At 41.5% G+C, this 21,372-nt stretch overlaps 1 protein-coding gene across 1 annotated transcript in view; it reads left to right on the forward strand.

Moving 5' to 3' along the window:
- SLC39A8 (solute carrier family 39 member 8) overlaps window positions 1-15,414 on the forward strand; it is a 61,111-nt gene extending 45,697 nt beyond the window's left edge. Inside the window, exons 6-8 of the mRNA XM_073589256.1 lie at window positions 5,523-5,718; window positions 7,048-7,232; window positions 14,666-15,414. Of these exons, the coding sequence (XP_073445357.1) occupies window positions 5,523-5,718; window positions 7,048-7,232; window positions 14,666-14,815 (531 nt within the window). The 3' untranslated portion in view covers window positions 14,816-15,414. The remainder of the gene's footprint in view (window positions 1-5,522; window positions 5,719-7,047; window positions 7,233-14,665) is intronic.
- The last annotated feature ends 5,958 nt before the right edge of the window (window positions 15,415-21,372 follow it).

Raw genomic sequence — 21,372 nt, forward strand, 5'->3', positions numbered from 1 at the left:
ATACGCGAGCAGCAGCTGATGGGCAGAAACCTCCGGTCCTGCTAACTGTGAGTATCCTATGGCGGTCAGGCAGATGGCAAGCAGCTTCTGGTGCCATGAAGCCTGCAGGTATTTCTGCTGTCTCACAGGGGTCCCAGAGGAAGCCCCCACTGTGCGTTGTGCCACAGCAGCGATGGAGGAGCCCGGCTCAGAGCTTCTGCAGCTGGAGCCCTCGTGACATCCGCCACTGTGTGCTCCCCTCTCACCTGGTGCCAGACTCCAGCCCTGTCCTCCAGCCCTGGGCACCCACATTCACCCGCAAACTCCCTGGTGTCCGCTCCCTTCTCAGACAGCCGCCGAAGGAGCAGGGCAGAATGACAGCCGGCTTCAGCCCCTTCCGGCGGGGAACAGCACTTACTGTAGTGCTTCTTCCCTGGCGGCCGTCCATGTCTCTGTGTGGTACTAATGCGGCACACGGGTGACACACGCTTGCCACACGTGTGCCACAGACATGGACACACGGACGCTGATATCTCTGGTACCGTTTTTTCCGGTACCAGAAATATCAGGACGTGTGAAACCAGCCTAATAGTGAGTTGGTTCCATCTGCAGCTATAACAGCGTTCTGGGAAGACTTTCTACAAGATTTTGGAGTCTGTGGGATTTTTTTTGGGTATATTAAAGCCATTTTTGAGATCAGACATGATGAAAGAGCTTGGCTCACATTTTCTGTTCTAGTTCATCCCAAAGGTGTTGGATGAGACTGAGGTCAGTGCTCTTTGTGAACAGTCAAGTTCTTTCACCCGAAACTCACAAAAACATGCCTTAATAAATTTTGCTTCATGGACTGAGATACAGTCAGCCTTTGCCAAACTGTTATCACAAAGTCGGAAGTGGCCAATTGTCCAAAATATGTCGGTCTGCTGAAATATTAAGATTCCCTTCACTGGAAAAAAAGGACCTAAGCATAACTTTCTCCTGGCATTCAGCAAACTCAAACCCTTCCATCAACCTTTAATGTGCAAGTTTGTAACCCAGGAGAGGCATGTTTGCCCATTTACACTGTAGACTTTTATAGCAAAAGAGAGACATTAATTAGAGGCTAGGACCGCTCAGAGAAGTGTCACCTTGTCGCAGTAGATGGGCTCACATGAATTTATGCGCTAAGAATCTTCACTTTTGTTACATAAATGAACCTGCACTCGAACACTGACCTCACGTGACCACACCGAAGACGCGACTCTCCCGCATCCTATAGCGTTTATAAGGTCCTTCAGCTACATACAGCACACATTCCACCACATCTGAAGGGTGCACGCCGCATATGCCATTTCTACTACCTACAGAAAACCCTTGAGAAAGGCCAAAAAGGCTGAAAAATTGGGACTACTTTTTCTATTTGTTTTTAGTGGGTGTGGAATTCATAAATCAATCATATATACTTCATCACAGGGTTATGGACCGATATTCTTGAGTGCTTGAGGTGTTCATAGACTACTCTTTCATCAGACTACCATATAGAGAAACATGATTCATAACTCAAGAGAACATGTTTCCACTTCAACTGATGCTTAACATTGCTCTTGGTGATGTAAGGCTTGCATGTAGCAACTTAGCCATAGAAACCAAAGTCTTAAAACTTCAAGAGCAAAGTTTTGTGCTGAAGTTAAAGGGAACCTGTCAGCAGGATTTTGCTAAGTGAAGTACACACATGGTAATATTGGTGCTGTGATACTGATTAAAATGACACCTGCAGTGAAAAAATCCATTTTGTGGTTTTTATGTAATCAGGGATTTAAGTAATATAGCTATATTCATACCTTCATACATCGGGGCGGGACTGTGGGTAGGGCCCTCATCTCTGCCAATGCCCCTCCACTGCTCCTTATGTTTTTATTGTCTTCCTTGTTTAAACTTTGTGCTGTTGCCATCCCAGTCGTGGATGGTGCTTTAGCACATTAATTTGGCAGTCTTCAGCAAAATGGTGCCGGTGAAGGGGCTTGCGCAGATTTAGATCTCAACTCGTCATTGAGCACTTGCACTGCCACCAGCACCATTTTACTGATGACCGCCTGGAGGTCAATCTGCTCATGCGCTGCCACCAGCATCATTTTTCTAAAGACTGCCATGAGATCATTGTGTACAACAGTCAGGATGGTGCTGGAGCGAAGTTCAGATAAAGACGTCAGGGGCAGCGGAGTGGCCATGGCAGAACCGAAGATGTTACCCACAGTCCTGCCCCAATGCGTGAAGCTATGATTATACGAAAACCTCAAACCCTGATTACACAAAATCCACTAAACGAATTTCTTCACCACAGGTGTCGTTTTTATGAGTATCAGTACCAATATGGCCATGTCTGTACTTTACTTTGCAAAATCCTTCTGACAGGTTCTCTTTAATGCTTGATGAATTTTGGAAGTCTGCAGTTATTGAGTCAGCAGATATGCAAATAGACTTTTTGGAAGGCTCTACGCTTCTAGAGGAGGATTGTAGGGGCCGTAAGTCTCCTTACATCATCTTGGCTTTCTTCACAAGGACAACCAATACCAATTAGAGTCAGCATAGCATTGGCAACTTTTATGTGATATGCAGCTGCCACCTTGTTGCTGAGGTTCTTAAAGGCATCCACTTTTCACTAATACTTTTCAAAAGTAGTCATGGAATATTTGAGAGGAAATACATTTTACAAATTGGAATGTAACAATGGTGGAATACTATTATAGTAATGCACTCAAATTCAGTGACCTCTATAGAATAACCCATTGTTCAAATATTTAGTAATGACAAACTGCATGGCTAGAGGTTGGATATTACACACCTGTGGGAACAAGAATGAATAATTAAGATACAGTATGTGCCTACAAACTTGTGTCTATATTGTGCATTATTAATTTTATTATATAGTTGTACCTCTTGCTAGAGAAAATGAGAAAATTATCTAGCACTTCTATAACCTCTCATATCTACAGCGTATTTGCAAAGATGGTAGAGCTAAACCTATAGGATTTACCCCGTATCGCAGGTCAATAGCATTTTTTTTACATGACAGGTTCTTTTCAAAGTTCAGCTAAAAAGGAAAAAAAGAGGAACGTCAGCCAATATCATTCATGGGAATTACATAGGCACCTTAAGTGTTGAATTATTTCTCTTACACCGTTGGGGGGACAAAACCGCAGCAGTCCCAAAGAAGACGCACCCATTTTCACACTGAATCTCCACTCCTCCTGAGTTGCCGCCAGGGTGGAGTTGCCATTTACCTGAGGAGTGGAGATTCAGTGTGAAAATCTGTGCTTACCGAGGTGAAGGACTCTATTCAAGAATCACAATACTCACCGGGATTAGGAGGCATAGACGGTCTCCTTTCCCGTATAGGCGGTCTCCTTTCTCGCACCTCCTGTGGTGTAAATGGAATACGATAATTCAACACCTAAGGTGTCTATATAATTCGCATGATGTGGAGTTGGCTGGTGCTCTTCTATTTTTCTCTTTTAGCTAAACTTCTGATTATGGAGTCCGTAACCCACGGCGAACAGTGTAGAAACTACAGGCTGATTCAACACAGTAGAGGCTCATTTATTGTATGTGGTGACTTTGGTGCCACTCACAAAGTGTAAGTTTCATTTTTATATTTACATATTTTATCCATTCCAAACATCTAGTTAGAAGAGCTGCGTGTCAGACTCTTTTTTTCTTTTTGCTGTTTCTCTTCTTATAGGTTCCCATTAAAGATTTTCCTTCTTAAAAAATGTCAAAAACAACAGCAAACTTTAAAACACTACTCACCTTTTTTTTCCAGCAGATTTAGTGCTGAAGCTCCAAAAGTCCTCCAGGTGTTTCTTTAAACATAACCAGTGAAATCAGACAGTGGTTTCGATGGTCATGTGCAGTACTATTGGCATGACTCCAATCACTGAGCGATGATGCCAGTAGTATGCTACTGATTGGCTGTAGCAGTCACGTGCCAGCTGCTTATGTACAAAAACCAGGAGGACCACTGGAGCACCAGCCATGAATCTACCAAGGTAAGAAAAGGTGGGCTATGTTTGTTATGTTTTATTTTCTAATATTTGTAGTGGTTTTAAAATGTTTCAAAAATTGCATACCCCCTTTAACTATGGTCTCTAACTAATTTCTGAGTAATTCAGTGAAACATAGCCTTCGTCAGAAATGAAGAGCTTTACATGGATAAACACTCTTGGCTGGCTAACTTTCACCTTTGGTGAGATCCATAATTGTTGTTCATGAGTCAGTGGGTACCAACATGGGCTGAATTAGTACAATCAGCATTTTTGTATTTCTTTGCTTAGGACTTCTTACAGGGCTGGCATTTAGCCAGGTAATATGAGAGATAAGCTCCTGGGAGCCATTACAATTAAAGATTTTAACACTAGACTTTGCTAAACTGAGAAAATGTTTATTGGTGTCAGAATTCTTTATAGCACCTATAATTTGACAGCTTTACACATGTGTTGCCAAATATGTAAGTAAAGTGGCTTAATTACAGTTTCAGAATCTGTTGATGCAGCTAAATCGCTCATATAAAGTGTCACAAAAGACATTGCAGTACAAACCTGGTCCTCATGTTCTAAGCTGGCAGTTCCTTCACTTTCTACTTGTAAACATTTCTTCATAATTTTTATATGTACTCATTGCTCTTTGACATCTTTGTCCTTGTATCTGGTAATTGGATTGGATTGCATTTCCACCAACTTTCTGTCCCTGGCAAAAAAAAAGAACTTAGGACAGGTCTACTGGTTCTTAGCTTAGTTCCTGTGATTAAACACTTCAGATGTCTTACATTACATTCCTGTTAATGGTATTGTATCAGGAGTGCAGCTATAAGGGCTCATTCAGACGTCCATTTTATTCATGTCCAAGGAAAATGGACTGAGTTTCATCAGTAATTTTGTTCAGAGTTTCGTCAGATTTTCATTAGAGTGTTATCTGAGTTTCATTCGAGTTTGGTCAGATCTTCATCAGTTTTCTCAGATGAGAAAAAAAGTTTTTCTACCTTTTCCTACCTAGCAGTCCCTGAAAAATGGACAGTACACGGATAGCAGCCGAGTGCCGTCCATTTTGTTCACGAATCCATGAGAACACTCACAAACTTGCATTGGTTATTTTGATTGGACACTTGGATCAATGTCGGATGTGTCTCAGTGATTTTGACATGTAAGAAGCCCTTTTGACTATAGTAGGATAGAACTTGTAAAACGGACATCTGAATGAGAAATTAGGGGTTAACTGATAGCCATTGCAAATGGGACTTGGTACCTTCTTCTATAAATGAAAAAATTCTCAAGTTACACCTCTGGATTTTGTGACATCTCACTCATACAACAAGGTATAGTGAGAGAATACCTGTATCCTGCGCCACTCCGTGGAGTAAAATAGTGATAGGTTTTGCCCAGCGTGCCCCTTTACTGTTAAGGGTGGCTTATATTAGAGGCCTTTCTGATTAACTGTTCTGACAAAGAAGCTACAGAATTAAACATGTCTGCTGTCATTTACCTTCTCTTTCACATTACCATATGTTACAGGACTCAGAAGAGGCTCGTTGTTGCAGATGGACACCGCTGAGAGATATAGGCACACTGGCATGGATGATCACATTGAGTGATGGCCTACATAACTTCATTGATGGCCTTGCTATTGGAGCTTCATTTACCCTGTCCACATTGCAGGGGCTGAGCACATCTATTGCAATTCTGTGTGAAGAGTTTCCCCATGAATTTGGTAAGAAGTGTAATGTTCTAGTCAATATTACAATAATAATAATAATAATAATAATAATATAAAATCTCTATAGCATATTGCACAGTGCGGTTAACACATCTCGCAAGTTACTGCAAGGAGCAAATAATTATATTTTAATTATTATTTTAGAATTCTCATTAAATATTCAAAGCCAGAATAATTTGTTAATTTACCGTAGTTTAAGTCTTGGATAAGAAAGGGGGTACAAGAGACATATATTTTATAATTATTGTGGGTTTTAAAGGGCGCTATCTTGTAATAGGTTCTCTATACACATTCATTTGTCTATTTCTGATTATTATTGTGAATAATAATTTTTTTACAGTAATTTCTATTACTGAAGATCAGTAACATTCACCTGAATAGGACTGTTTTGGCAGCAGGCACATGGATTTTTCAAAGTTCCAATCAAATGTTTGGGATATTAAGAAAAATTTCAACCCCAATTTTTTTTTTTTAAGTTGGGATAACTCCCCCAGCAGGTCTCTACTCCTCATCCCAAAAAATTTTCAAATGAGAAGAGAGGTGGCAATCTTGACTGCTGGCATGCTGTGCTCTGCATAGTCAGTGCTTACAGCGACATGTGCCGGCTACCTTAAGGTACTGTCACACTTAGCGATGCACCAGTGATCCCGACAACGATATGACGCGGTCAGGATCGCTGGTGCATCGCTAAGTGGTCGCTAGTGAGCTGCCACACAGGCAGCTCTCACCAGCGACATCGCTGGGGTCGGGGGTTACTCTGTTACTCCAGCTGGCTAGAGGCTCACTGTGCAATGCTTGTCAGACGCTCCTTGAAGATTGCCTATGGCGAAGAGCCAGTTCATCGATTATTTTAATGATAGGGGGAGGACAGAATTTGTGTCCCATAAATACGATGTAAAATACAAAATAATATTGTAGTACTGTTTCTCTGGTTAGCCAATAAAGGTATCCCTCATTGAATACCCTTCTCATTTTTTGGGATCTAAGTATTTGTCCCATAAATATAATCCCATGAGGTTGTTAAGTTCAGGTTGAGAGATCTGTGACTTGTCCTTGTATCAAAAGATGGGATTTTTACAGTACAGCAGGATGACATGTAAGCTTTTAGTTAATACAAATTACTGTATCTTCCAGAAAGCTACTACTACTACTACTACTACTACTACTAATAATAATAATAATAATAATAATAATAACAGCAACATGTTTTCAATCTTTACACACGTGAATACTCATCATGCAAAGTTATAAAAAGTATAAAAGCATAAACAATATATAATCTGTGTGTATTATATCTTACCTATTACATGTTCTTATTTTCAGGTGATTTTGCGATCTTGATAAGTTCCGGAATGAGTATTCCCCAGGCATTATTCTTCAACTTTGTTTCAGCATGTACATGTTATCTTGGAATGATAATTGGGATTGTAGTAGGAAACAACTTTGAACCTAATGTTATCTTTGGAATCGCTGGAGGAATGTTTCTGTACATAGGACTGGCAGATATGGTAAGATGCAAAGTGTAAAGCGCTGCGGAATATGTTAGCGCTAAATAAAAATAAAAATTGTTATTATTATTATTAAAGTGTGTTAAAAGTTTAAAGGGGTTGTCTATTACTTTAAAATTGAGGACCTATCCCTGGGATAAGTAGTTAATATCAGATTGATGTTGGTGTGAGGTCCGACACCCCCATAATCAGCTGTTTCCGCAGTTACGAGTTTTCCAATAATAATTTTTTATACTACCTAAATCCAAAGTTGAAAAAATAAACCATTACTCATCCATCGCTGCTCCAGTGCAAGCTTCATGCTGTTGCCCCAGTGGTCTCATGTGGGCTATCTCAGCAGAAGCAACAAAGACCATAGCAGCAGCGGAGAGTTAGCTCTTGCAGCAGTGCTAGGTGAGCAGTGTTCAGGTTCATGTTTTTAGCTTTGACAGGCTTGGGGAGTAAGAAATCAAACAATTATACTTGGAAAACCATTTTAGATCTTAGGAATGGCATAGAAAATTGGGACAGCAATTTAAATAAAATGTGCTCTGCTTGCCATTCTGGCATTTGGCACCCTGGTAAGTGCACTCTGGGAACTCTCGTAATGACACACAACCTATGTGAAACATAGAAAAAAAATTGCAATGTGATTGGTTAAAAATTTATTCTTCATAACAGGTACTTTGGACAAAATTCTTGTTGAGATTCCTGTCTACACAATTCGTCATAGAAGCATGAACAATTTTGGGGCCCTGATCCTATCAATTAAAGGATGTAACAAATTAAAAGCAGTAGTGGCATTTTTTTTAGAGGACATTTAGGCAATGTTCACACGTTGTGTTTTTGCTGCATTTTTTCTGTAGGCAAAACCTGCTCTCTTGGCAGTAAAGGAGCTGCTTACTAAAAGCTGGTTTTGCTGTGTTTTTACTGCGTTTTTCAGGATCTCAAAGATCAGCTTTGCTGTATGAACAATGCAAGGTGTTAGATCACCAACGCAAAACACATGTGAAACCACAAATTCATTTTGGAAAAAAGGCAATTGATCAAATATTTTAGTGGAAAAAGATTTTTATGTCTGAAAGAATAGTGACTATTCTGAACAAAAAAGTTCACATGAGCTCATGAAAATTTACACAATTACAAATGTAATAATGGGGGGAGTTGAATTGGTAGGAAATAGTTTATCTAAGACTTTTCCATAGCATTGAGTTTGTAGGACATTGTATAGTTGCACATTGGTGGGCTCTTGAGTTGGTTAGGTATTGTTAAATTTCACACCTTGGTCGGCCAATGTTTACTTTACAAATATCACTAATTTAATTAATCCCTTTACCCCTAAAGGCCCCTTTACATTTAGCGATGCACCAGCGATCCGACCACGATACGACCCGGTCAGGATCGCTGGTGCATCGCTAAATGGTCGCTAGTGAGCTGCCAAACAGGCAGATCTCACAGCGATGTAGCGACGCAGCAGCGGTCGTTACTTACTTTTCACACGCAGCGATGCTGAAGTCCTCCCGCTCGCGTCCATACGTCGCTCGTCGGCACCAGCAGGAAGCGCCCGACGAGAAATGGACCCGGCTGATCTCGCGCGATCAGCAACAGACAGCGGGGGAGCCGGTCGGAGGTAAGTATCACACATAGCGATATCGCTAGCAATATCGCTGCTACGTCACAAAGTCGGTGACGCTTTAGCGATATTGCTAGCGATATCGCTATGTGTAAAACCCCCTTAAGGGTGGTTTGCACGTTAATGACCGAGCCAATTTTTACAATTCTGACCACTGTCCATTTATAACTGGAACGCTTCCATGGATCCTGGTGATTCTGACATTGTTTTTCTCGTGACCTATTGAAATTCATGTTAGTGGTAATATTTCATTCAAATAACTTGCGTTTATTTGTGAAAAAAATGGAAATTTGGCAAAAATTTTGAAAATTTTGCAATTTTCCAACTTTTTTTATGCCCTTAAATCACAGAGATATGGCACACACAAAACTTAACAAGTAACATTTCCCACATGTTTACTTTACATCAGCACAATTTTGGAGCCAAATTTTTTTTTTAGGAAGTTATAAGGGTTAAAAGTGATTTCTCATTTTTACAACACCTTTTTTTTTTTTTTAGGGACCACATCACATTTGAAGCCACTTTGAGGGGTCTATATGATAGAAAATACCCTAAAGTGACACCATTATAAAAACTGCACCACTCAAGGTGCTGAAAACCACATTCAAGAAGTTTATTAACCCTTTAGGTGCTTCACAGGAATTTTTTGAATGTTTAAAAAAAAAAAATGAACATTTAACTTTTTTTCACAAAAAAATTAATTCAGGTCCAATTTTTTTTATTTTACCAAGAGTAACAAGAGAAATTGGACTGCAAAAGTTATTCTGCAATTTGTCCTGAGTACGATGATACCTGATATGAGGGGGGGACCACTGTTTCGGTGCATGGCAGAGCTCAGAAGGGAAGGAGCGCCGTTTGACTTTTTCAACGCAAAATTGTCTGGAATTGAGATCGGACGCCATGTCCCATTTGGAGAGCCCCTGATGTGCCTAGACAGTGGAAACCCCCCACAAGTGACCCCATTTTGGATACTAGACCCCCTAAAGAACTTATCTAGATATGTGGTGAGAACTTTGAACCCCCAAGGGCTTCACACAAGTTTATAACGTACAGCTGTACAATTGAAAAATCATATTTTTTCAGCAAAAATGATCTTTTCACCGCCAATTTTTATTTTCCCAAGGGTAACAGGACCCCAAAAGTTATTGTGCAATTTGTCCTGAGCACGCTGATACCCCACATGTGGGGGTAAACCACTATTTGGGCACATGGCAGAGCTCGGAATGGAAGAAATGCCATTTGACTTTTTAGGCTGCAATTGAGATGGGACATCATGTCACATTTGGAAAGCCCCTGAGTGCCTAAACTGTGGAAACCTCCCACAAATGACACCATTTTGGAAACTAGACCCCCAAGGAACTTATCTAGATGTGTGGTGAGAACTTTGAACCCCCAAGGGCTTCACAGAAGTTTATAACGTTCAGCCGTAAAATTAAAAAAATAATATTTTTTCCAAAAAAATGATCTTTTCACCCCCAATTTTTATTTTCCCAATGGTAATAGGACCCCAAAAGTTATTGTGCAATTTATACTGAGTACGCTGATACTCCATATGTGGCGGTAAACGACTATTTGGGCGCATGGCAGAGCTCGGAAGGGAAGCAGCACCATTTGACTTTTTTGGCTGGAATTGAGATCGGACGCCATGTCGCGTTTGGAAGAAAGAGAAACACAGTGAGCGCAACTTAAGTAATGGTGCTAAAGGTTAGGTTCCCAAACCAAGTAGTTATAAGTTATAAAACTAGCACTCAACTTTAGGATATTCAGAAGAATATTTATTGTAGTACGTAAAAAAAAGTTTCGGTCAAATTTTGACCTTCTTCAGTTACATACTGTACCAAATACATGGCAATAGGTAATAAACCTATTGTGAAGATTCATGTACTCTTTAATTGGGGTGGTCCGTCCCACTGCCTGTTGTAGTATGCTTATAGAAGCCAGTAGATGGGGCAACATATGCACGTATGCTGTTTACTGGGGAGATCAATCCCACAGCTTTGTGTTAGCCAGTAGATGGGGCAGGACGTGCTTCCAGACACAGTATCCACTACATGTCTAAACCACTAATTGGGTGCATGGCAGAGCTCAGAAGGGAAGCAGCGACATTTGACTTTTTTGGCTGGAATTGAGATCGTACGCCATGCCGGGTTTGGAGAGCCCCTGATGTGCCTAAACTGTGGAAACCCCCCACAAGTGACCCCATTTTGGAAACTAGTGCTTCACAGAAGTTTATTATTCCTGTGCATGAAAAAAAAAAATCATATTTTTCCACAAACATGATCTTTTAGTCCCAATTTTTTTATATTTTTATATTCCCAAGGGTAATAGAAGAAATTGGACCCCAAAAGTTGTTGTCCAATTTGTCCAGAGTCCGCCGATACCCCATATGTGGGAGAAAACTACAGTATGGACACACGTTGGGGCTCGGAAGGGAAGTAGTGACGTTTTGGAATGCAGACTTTGATGGAATGGTCTGCGGGTGTCATGTTGTCTTTAGAGAGACCCTGATGTGCCTAAACTGTGGAAACCCTCAAGTGACCCCATTTTGAAAACTAGACCCCCCAAGGAACTTATCTAGATGTGTGGTGAGCACTTTGAACCCCCAAGTGCTTCATAGAAGTTCATAACGCCCAAGCGTGAAAATAAAAAAAATCATATTTTTCCACAAACATGATCTTTTAATCCCCAATTTTTTTATTTTCCCTACGGTAACAGGAGAAATTGGATCCCAAAAGTTGTTGTCTAATTTGTCCTGAGTACACTGATATCCCATATGTGGGAGAAAACTACTGTATGGGCACACGTCGGGGCTCGGAAGGGAAGTAGTGACATTTTGGAATGCAGACTTTGATGGAATGGTCTGCAGGTGTCATGTGTCAGGAACACCGCACTGCACTTGCTCACTGAGCCAGTGCACGTGTCCTGAGTAAGACAAACTGTGCTCAGAGATACCTGTGGAGCAGGCAGCAGCAGAGAAGATGCGTGTTTCAGACCCTCAGGACCTGAAGCACGTGACTGCTGGGGGCATGGCCTAAACTCCAGAGAGCTAGGAGCTGCAGGAAAACTCCTAGAATGGTAACTACGGAACAAAGTTACTAATTGGCATAGACAGGGACATAAACCAGATCAGGCCGGGGTCAAAGCATGAGATAGCATGACAATTACCAAAGGGCAAGACAGAACAGATAGTCAAGACGTGGCCAAGAAGTCAGAAACCATAGAAGCAGATATACAGTACAGAATCAACAGGCAAACTCACAACGGGGGACAGAACCAGATCAGAACCATATAAGCAAGCTATAAGACAACAAACAGGCACACAGGGGTCACAACACTCGGCCAAAGGCAAAAGTATAACTGACAGGGTTTGGAGTTTCTCAGGGCTATAAAAAGCTCTGCCTGAACCAAAGAGAGGCCACAACAATTAACCCCAGGTGTGCAGGTCAAAGCTTGCACTGAGCACAAGACATTAACCCCTGACGTGCAGGTCAAAACCTGCACTGGGATCATGACATCATGTTGTCTTTGGAGAGACCCTGCTGTGCCTAAACTGTGGAAACCCCCCTACAAGTGACCCCATTTTGGAAACTAGACCCCCCAAGGAACTTATCTAGATGTATGGTGAGCACTTTGAACCCCCCAATGGTTCACAGAAGTTTATAATGTAGAGCCATAAAAATAAAAAAAATCATATTTTTTTCCACAAAAATATTTTTGCCCCCAATTTTTTATTTTCCCAAGGGTAACAGGAGAAATTGGACCCGAAAAGTTGTTGCGCAGTTTGTCCTGAGTAGGTTGATACCCCATATGTGGGGGCAAAGCACTGTTTGGGTGCATGGCAGAACTTGGAAGGGAAGGATCACCATTTGACTTTTTCAACGCAGAATTGGCTGGAATTGAGATCAGACGCCATGTTGCGTTTGGAGATCCCGTGATGTGCCTAAACAGTGGAAACCCCCCAATTCTAACTCCAACCCTAACTCCAACACACCCCTAACCCTAATCTCAGCCCTAACCCTAGCCCTAACCCTAGCCCTAACCCTAAACCTAACCCTAGCCCTAGCCCTAACCCTAATGGGAAAATGGAAATAAATACATTTTTTTTAATTTTATTATTTTTCTCTAACTAAGGGGGTGATAAAGGGGGGTTTGATTTACTATTTTTAGAGGGTTTTTATGTTTGGCATCTGTCATACGCTAAAAGACGCTTTTTATTGTAAAAATAGCTTTTTCATCACCACATTTTGAGAGCTATAATGTTTCCATATTTTGACCCATCAAGTCACGTGAGGTCTTATTTTTTGCGGGACGAGTTGACGTTTTTATTGGTACCATTTTCAGACACATGACATTTTTTGATCGCTTTTTATTCCGATTTTTGGGACACAGAATGAACAAAAACCAGCATTTCATGAATTTCTTTTGGGGAGCGCGTTTACACCGTTCTACGTGTGGATAAATTTTATTCTTTGGGTCAGTACGATTACAGCGATACCTCATTTATGTCTTTTTTATGCTTTGGCGCTTTTATGCAATGAAAACAATTTTGTATAAAAAATAATTATTTTTGCATCGCTTTATTCTGCGAGCTATAACTTTTTTATTTTTTCGCCAATGACGCTGTGTGGTGGCTGTTTTTTTGTGGGACAAGATGACGTTTTCAGCGGTGCCATGTTTATTATATACGTCTTTTGATCACGTGTTATTGCACTTTTTGTTCGGCGGTATGGCGATAAAGCATTGTTTTTTGCTTTGTTTTTTATTTTTTAAGGGGTTCACTAAAGGGGTTAACTAGTGGGACAGTTTTATAGGGCTGGTCGTTACGGATGCGGCGATACTAAATATGTGTACTTTTATTGTTTTTTTATTAGCAAAAAATGAATTTATTAGGAAATATTTTTTTTAAATTTATTTAGGGATTGTTTATAAATTATTTTTACACTTTTTTTTAACTTTATTTTATTGTCCCGGGGGGACATCACTGTCTAGTGTCAGATCGCAGTGCAGCACATTGCGCTGCTCTGGGGGTCTCAGGGAAGCACGCAGGGAGCCCCCTCCCTGCTTGATGCTTCCCTGAACCCCCGGTACATTACGATCATGTTTGATTGCAGTGTGCCAGGGGTTAATGTGCCGGGGGCGCATAGTGCCAGGTGTCAGCTGATCGTCGCCGGTCATACAAGCCTGGGTACCATGGACGGGATAGTACGTCTGATGTCAGAAAGGGGTTAAACCAAACTAATCTAACTACCATTCTCAGGTGAGGAAACAGACATTATGGTTTAAAAATCACAAAAATAAATGGGTTTCACATACTGCCGTACCTGCTTTTTTCACTAAAAATGCAGCAAAAGCTGATACCTGCATTTTTTGCTGCATTTTTGCACTTAATCTTTGCTTTCTATGGGTGAAAAAGAGCTGTAAAAGCACTGAAAAGAGTGACATGCTGCAGATTTCAAAATACAACAGTTTTCCAAGTCCAGTCAAGAAAAAAAAAAACATGTGTGCATGAGATTTCTAAAATCACATAGTTTTTGCTGGTACTGTAAAATGAAGCTTAAAATTTGCATAAAAATATGCAGCAAAACTGCAATGTGTGAACATAGCCTAAAAGTCTCCTATATTGTTTTCATAAGTAAAAATGTTGATAGCTTTCAGACAAAGTTACATGTAGCAAACTGGAGAGGTCACTCATTGCAATTGGATAGATACACTATAGAAAGTCTTCATGTAGCCCCACGTCACGGTGGCAGCAAACAATTACGGTTAGTCATTTTTAGAAAAATATACTTATTTACCTATTCCTTTTGTTTTGTTTTTATAGTTTCCAGAAATGAATGAAATGTTCAAAGACAAGATTAAAGGACGGAAAACGGACATGATCTATTTTATCATTCAGAATGCAGGTCTGCTCTCCGGATTTGCCATCATTCTATTGATAACCCTGTACGCAGGTGAAATCAAACTGGAGTAATGTTGATTGCTGTAATGGCTGAATATACTAAGGACGATTTAATACAAAGATGCTATAATGGGCTTTACCTTCTCTTTCTTCAAACCTCAAGACGTGACGATGAATGACCAACGTTTATGCACACTTGGATTACAAAAATACAAAGAGTTAAAAATCCAAAAAACTTTGTGTGAATAACAAACTGCTGCTACTTTAAAAGAAGCAAATATTTATATGTACCGTATATTTATTGAATGCACCAGGCATTACCTGTACAGTGTTATAGTGAGCCCAGGGTGTTACAATATATGACATATACAGTACTGGCAGCTTATGCCCCTCCATGTCATGTGATTTTGGATAATGAAACAATCAAGTAATGAGCTCCTGTCCAAATCACATCCAAAAGAATATTTTTTTTTACATTTTGTATCTTGATCAATCCTTATATTTCTGTCTTTTGTTACCAACTTTTTGTATTTTTTTCCTGGTTGCACTAAGACTAGTGAAGAACTATGGGGTATTACTATCTCAATGTGTAAAATGAAAAAGTGGGTAATACATCAAAAGAATATTTTTGTATATGTTTATATGCTAGCAAGCTTATTAAATTGTTTACAATGCATCAACACCTGTAGTTTTTCATGTTATCTTTTTTTTTTAGAATGACATGAATATAATGTGAGTAGATATTGGCGAACTTGCTCGCCACTACACGTTACTCGCCTGAGTATCACGGTACACGGTGTACTCGGCAAGCACCGAGCATTTCCGGGATTACTCTGCGGGAACTCGGGTCTCCACCCAGCTTTTTTGTTGGACTTTAGAGACCCAATCACGATGCAGGGATTGTCTGCCAGGTTCTGAAACACCGCAGCCATCTTTGTTGTGGTTGTGCAGTGATTGACTGGCCGCACAGCATCATCAGGGGTATAAGAGAACAGACGCTGCTCTGCTCGGCGCATTCACCTCCGGATTTAGTTAGTGTAGGGAGAGCTGCTGCCGAGATAGGGTCAGATTTGGGGATTTAGTAGTCAGTGTGGGGTCTACCATCGCAAACTACTCAAATCCAACTAAACCAACAGTCCTTATAAGGACTAATTCCAGAGTACATAGGTTGCAGTGTTAGGTAGGCAGGGTAGTGTACGGCGCTCTATACATATCAGTGCAAGGCCTGCAGGCACTGTATGTGTGTATATACATATCATTGCATACATCAAGAGGGTCCATTCCCTTTCTGTGTGCTGGTGCTGCATACCTGTAGGATATATTGACCATATATACCTAGCCCCAGGTCTAATTGGCTTGGAAAAATTTTTTGGCCAGGGTTAATAGAGCTTTTTTTATTGAAAATCAATCCTGAGCCCTTTTTCTTTTTTCTCCGTTTGCTTTTTGACAGTGCACAATACAGCCAGAGACCTTTCCTAGCACAGCATGAAAATCCTGCAATTTTAAAGGGGTCCCAAAAATCACTTTTGAGTACACAGTGAAATATTTTATTTTTATGTGGTACGGTAGAGTAGTTTTTTTGAGTTTCTTACACAATTTCTTGACACCATTTTGCTGAACCACCCAAAAAATACATACAAGCCACATATTTTACAGTGCGGTATATCTGTGACACGCCTCATCCATCCGTCTGCTAAAAAGTTTGGTCATTTTAGCCCTAAATTCAATTTTTTTGCTGTCTGTCACTGTAGTTATATACAGCACTATTTAGCCAAAAAAGCAAAAAATACATGCCACACATTTTTCAGTGTGGTATCTCCGTGCTAGCTCATATCTGTGCGTGCTCCAAGTCTGGGCAGTTTAGGTGAGTTTTCCATTTTTGTCCTGTGTGTCACTGTACATATATACTGCACTATTTAGCCAAATAAAGCAAAAAATACAGGCCACACATTTTTCAGTGTGGTATCTCCGTGCCGGCTCACATCTGTGCATGCTCCGAGTTTGGCCAGTTTAAGCCGGTTTTCCATTTTAGTCCTGTGTGTCACTGTACTTACAGTTGTGGCCAAAAGTATTGACACCCCTGCAATTCTGTCAGATAATACTCAGTTTCTTCCTGAAAATGATTGCAAACACAAATTCTTTGGTATTATTATCTTCATTTAATTTGTCTTAAATGAAAAAACACAAAAAGAATTGTCCTAAAGCCAAATTGGATATAATTCCACACCAAACATAAAAAAGAGGGTGGACAAAAGTATTGGCACTGTTTGAAAAATCATGTGAAGCTTCTCTATTTTGTGTAATTAACAGCACCTGTACCTTACCTGTGGCACCTAACAGGTGTTGGCAATAACTAAATCACATTTGCAGCCAGTTGACATGGATTAAAGTTGACTCAACCTCTTTCCTGTGTCCTTGTGTGTACCACATTGAGCATGGAGAAAAGAAAGAAGACCAAAGAACTGTCTGAGGATTTGGGAAACCAAATTGTGAGGAAGCATGAGCAATGTCAAGGCTACAAGTCCATCTCCAAAGACCTGAATGTTCCTGTGTCTACCGTGCGCAGTGTCATCAAGAAGTTTAAAGCCCATGGCACTGTGGCTAACCTCCCTAGATGTGGACGGAAAAGAAAAATTGACAAGAGATTTAAACAAAAGATTGTGCGGATGTTGGATAAAGAACCTCGACTAACATCCAAACAAGTTCAAGCTGCCCTGCAGTCCGAGGGTACAACAGTGTCAACCCCTACTATCCGTCGGCGTCTGAATGAAAAGGGACTGTATGGTAGGAGACCCAGGAAGACCCCACTTCTTACCCCGAGATATAAAAAAGCCAGGCTGGAGTTTGCCAAAACTTACCTGAAAAAGCCTAAAACATTTTGGAAGAATGTTCTCTGGTCAGATGAGACAAAAGTAGAGCTTTTTGTGCAAAGGCATCAACATAGAGTTTACAGGAGAAAAAAAGAGGCATTCAAAGAAAAAAAACACGGTCCCTACAGTCAAACATGGTGGAGGTTCCCTGATGTTTTGGGGTTGCTTTGCTGCCTCTGGCACTGGACTGCTTGACCGTGTGCATGGCATTATGAAGTCTGAAGACTACCAACAAATTTTGCAGCATAATGTAGGGCCCAGTGTGAGAAAGCTGGGTCTCCCTCAGAGGTCATGGGTCTTCCAGCAGGACAATGACCCAAAACACACTTCAAAAAGCACTAGAAAATGGTTTGAGAGAAAGCACTGGAGACTTCTAAGGTGGCCAGCAATGAGTCCAGACCTGAATCCCATAGAACACCTGTGGAGAGATCTAAAAATGACAGTTTGGAGAAGGCACCTTCAAATATCAGGGACCTGGAGCAGTTTGCCAAAGAAGAATGGTCTAAAATTCCAGCAGAGCATTATAAGAAACTCATTGATGGTTACCGGAAGGAGTTGGTCGCAGTTATTTTGGCTAAAGGTTGTGCAACCAAGTATTAGTCTGAGGGTGCCAATACTTTTTTCTGGCCCATTTTTGGAGTTTTGTGTGAAATGATCAATGTTTTGCTTTTTGCTTCATTCTCTTTTGTGTTTTTTTCATTTAAGACAAATTAAATGAAGATAATAATACCAAAGAATTTGTGTTTGCAATCATTTTCAGGAAGAAACTGAGTATTATCTGACAGAATTGCAGGGGTGTCAATACTTTTGGCCACAACTGTATTTACAGCACTATTTAGCAATAAAAGCAAAAAATACAGGCCACATATGCGTGCTCCAAGTTTGGGCAGTTTAGGCCAGTTTTCCATTTTTGTCCTGTGTGTCACTGTACTTATATACAGCACTATTTAGCAAAAAAAACCCCAAAAATACAGGCCCCACATTTGTCGGTGTGGTATCTCCGTGCCAGCTCATATCTGTGTGTGCTCTAAGTTTGGGCAGTTTAGGCCGGCTTTCCATTTTTGTCCTGTGTGTCACTATACTTATATACAGCACTATTTAGCAAAAAAAACCCCAAAAATACAGGCCACACATTTGTCGGTGTGGTATCTCCCTAACAGGCAATTTTAGGCCTAAATATTGTAGTTTTTTTGCAGTCTGTTACCGTACTTATTGACACAAATCTGATAAGCCACAAAACATTTTTACCTACAGTCCAGATAGGTAAAAGTGTGGTTTTCCCGCACAAATCAAATCAGCCATTTGTTGTGAACGTGTATAATATTCTAGTCCATTTATAATGGCCAAGGCGCGTGGCAAGGGATGGGGAAGTGATGGTGATGGTGCATGCAGAGGCTGTGGCCAAGCTGAAATTGGGCCACCAAAAACACCCACATCTTCTCGAAGGTCCTTAGTGTCCCAAGTCCTAGGGGACTGCAGCAAGACAGCACTATTGAAGCCCGAGCAGTGTGAAAAGGTTGTTGGTTGGATAGCGGATAATACTTCCAGTTACTTTTCCACCACCACTAGCACCCTGTCTTCCACATGGTCAAGTCACAGTAGCCATGAATCTGGACCGTATATTCCTTACCCTGATCCTCCTTCATCCCACCAAGCTGATTGCCCTGAGATAACTGATCCCACACTCGGACACTTTATGTTGCGCTGTCTTTCCCGTGACCCTCGTATTGTAAAAATATTGCGTAACAGTCATTACTGGGTAGTGACACTTTTAGACCCATGCTACAAGGAGAACTTTCAATCTCTTGTTCCAGAGGCAGACAGGTGTACTAAAATGGTGCAGTACCACAGGGCCATTGTTGCCGAATTATTAAAAAAATTCCCATCTCAAAACGCTGGCGGCAGAGATAACAGTTCATTGGCCAACCAAGGAAGACAGGCGAGAAAGACCCAACTCCAACCCAGCAGAGGCAGGGGAACACTGGCAAAGTTCTGGGACAGTTTTCTCAGACCCTCCCATCACCCTGGCACTGAGGTGCGGGGTAATCTCACTGTCAGAGACACCGCACTGCACTTGCTCATAGAGCCAGTGCGCGTGTCCTGAGTACAGAAGCAGTGCTAAGAGTTACCTGGGGAGCAGGGCAGCAGAGGTGACCATGCGAGCTTCAGGCTAATAGTGTCAGGGTCCAGTCAGCGCTGGAAGGTAAAGAAGCATAGGACCTGCGGACACTGAAACTGAATAGTCTGCACGGGACCTATGGTCATGTAACTGCAAGGGGGCGGGGCTTAGCGTCCTGTATTCAGATAGGACAGGACACCATATAACAACTCAGAGTCAGGCAAAACAGTGGTCACAGCAGTACGGGCAAACGAGGCACAGGAGCGACAAACAGATGGGTAGTCAAACAGAGCCAAAGGTCATACACAAGAGGGCGACGTGGTACCAAGGGGACGAGCAGAGAGGAGTCGGGTCACAAGCAGAGAGTCATACACGAGAGGTAGCGCAGTACAAGAGGGTCAGGCAGAACTCGTAACAGGGACAGAACCAGATCACAACCGAACAAGCAAGCAAGATATCAGGCACAAGGCACACGTATACAAGAGGTCACTTAACTCAGCCGAGGGCAGGAGTATAACTGACACCGGACCCAGGTCCAGTGAGCACTAAATAGCCTCCGGCTGCCAGAGAGAGGCAGCACAATTAACCCATAGTCTAACCAGGACGGGTCAAAGCGAAATCCCGTCCTGGATCATGACACTCACAAGGAATGCAATGCTTTCTAAGATGCTGAAGGAGTACCTTGCTGACCATACCAACGTCCTCCGTGATTCCCCAGTGCCTTTTAATTATTGGGTATCCAAGCTGGACACGTGGCATGAATTGGCTTTCTATGCCTTGGAGGTCCTGGCCTGCCCTGCTGCTAGCGCTTTGTCAGAGTGGGTTTTTAGTGCCGCTGGTGGTATTATCACAGATAAGTACATTCGCCTTTCAACGGAAAATGCAGACAGGCTGACTCTTATAAAAATGATCAAGGGATGGATTGGGCCAGACTACTCAACACCACCAAATGATGACAGCGAAACAAACTCCATTGTAGTGTCGATTTGGGAGGTGTATTCCCATGCACCTTTTCACAACCAAACATCGGTATACGCTTCCTGATTTTGGCTATTTGGTGTCCTCCTCCTTCTCCTCATCCTCACCATCCACCACCACTCGAATACCAGTGTGAACGTATTTCATCATGCTCCAGCCACTCTATTTTTTGGCAAAGGTGTTATGATGCCCGTTGCCAAATTTAAAAAAATATGAACCCCCAAGGGGAAATGTTTGCCAGCCCATACACTTAGTGTATGGGGATTCCAAGTCTAGGAGACCCGCTCCTTTACATTGGGCCTAATTTTTAATGAGGCTTTCCTCCACGTCTCATCATCCACCGCCACTAGATCAACAGGGTTAACGTGTTCCATGCTGCTACAGCCAGTGTCAAATTATTAACAAAGGTCAGTGGATATGCTGGGCGTAAAATACTTGATCAGAAAAAGGTTGAGGTGTACCCCACAGGGGAAATGTTTGCCAGCCCATACACTTAGTTTATAGCAATACAAGTCAATGAGACCCGCTCCTTTAAATTGGGCCTATTTTTAATCAGGCCTTCCTCCACGTCTCATCATCCACCGCCACTAGATCAACAGGGTTAACGTGTTCGGTGCTGCTACAGTCAGAGTCAAATTATTAACAAGGGTCGGTGGTTATGC

Source organism: Dendrobates tinctorius, unplaced genomic scaffold (assembly GCF_039654945.1).
Source record: "Dendrobates tinctorius isolate UK_male_01 unplaced genomic scaffold, ASM3965494v1 ptg000011l, whole genome shotgun sequence".
In the NCBI taxonomy this organism is placed as follows: domain Eukaryota; kingdom Metazoa; phylum Chordata; class Amphibia; order Anura; family Dendrobatidae; genus Dendrobates; species Dendrobates tinctorius.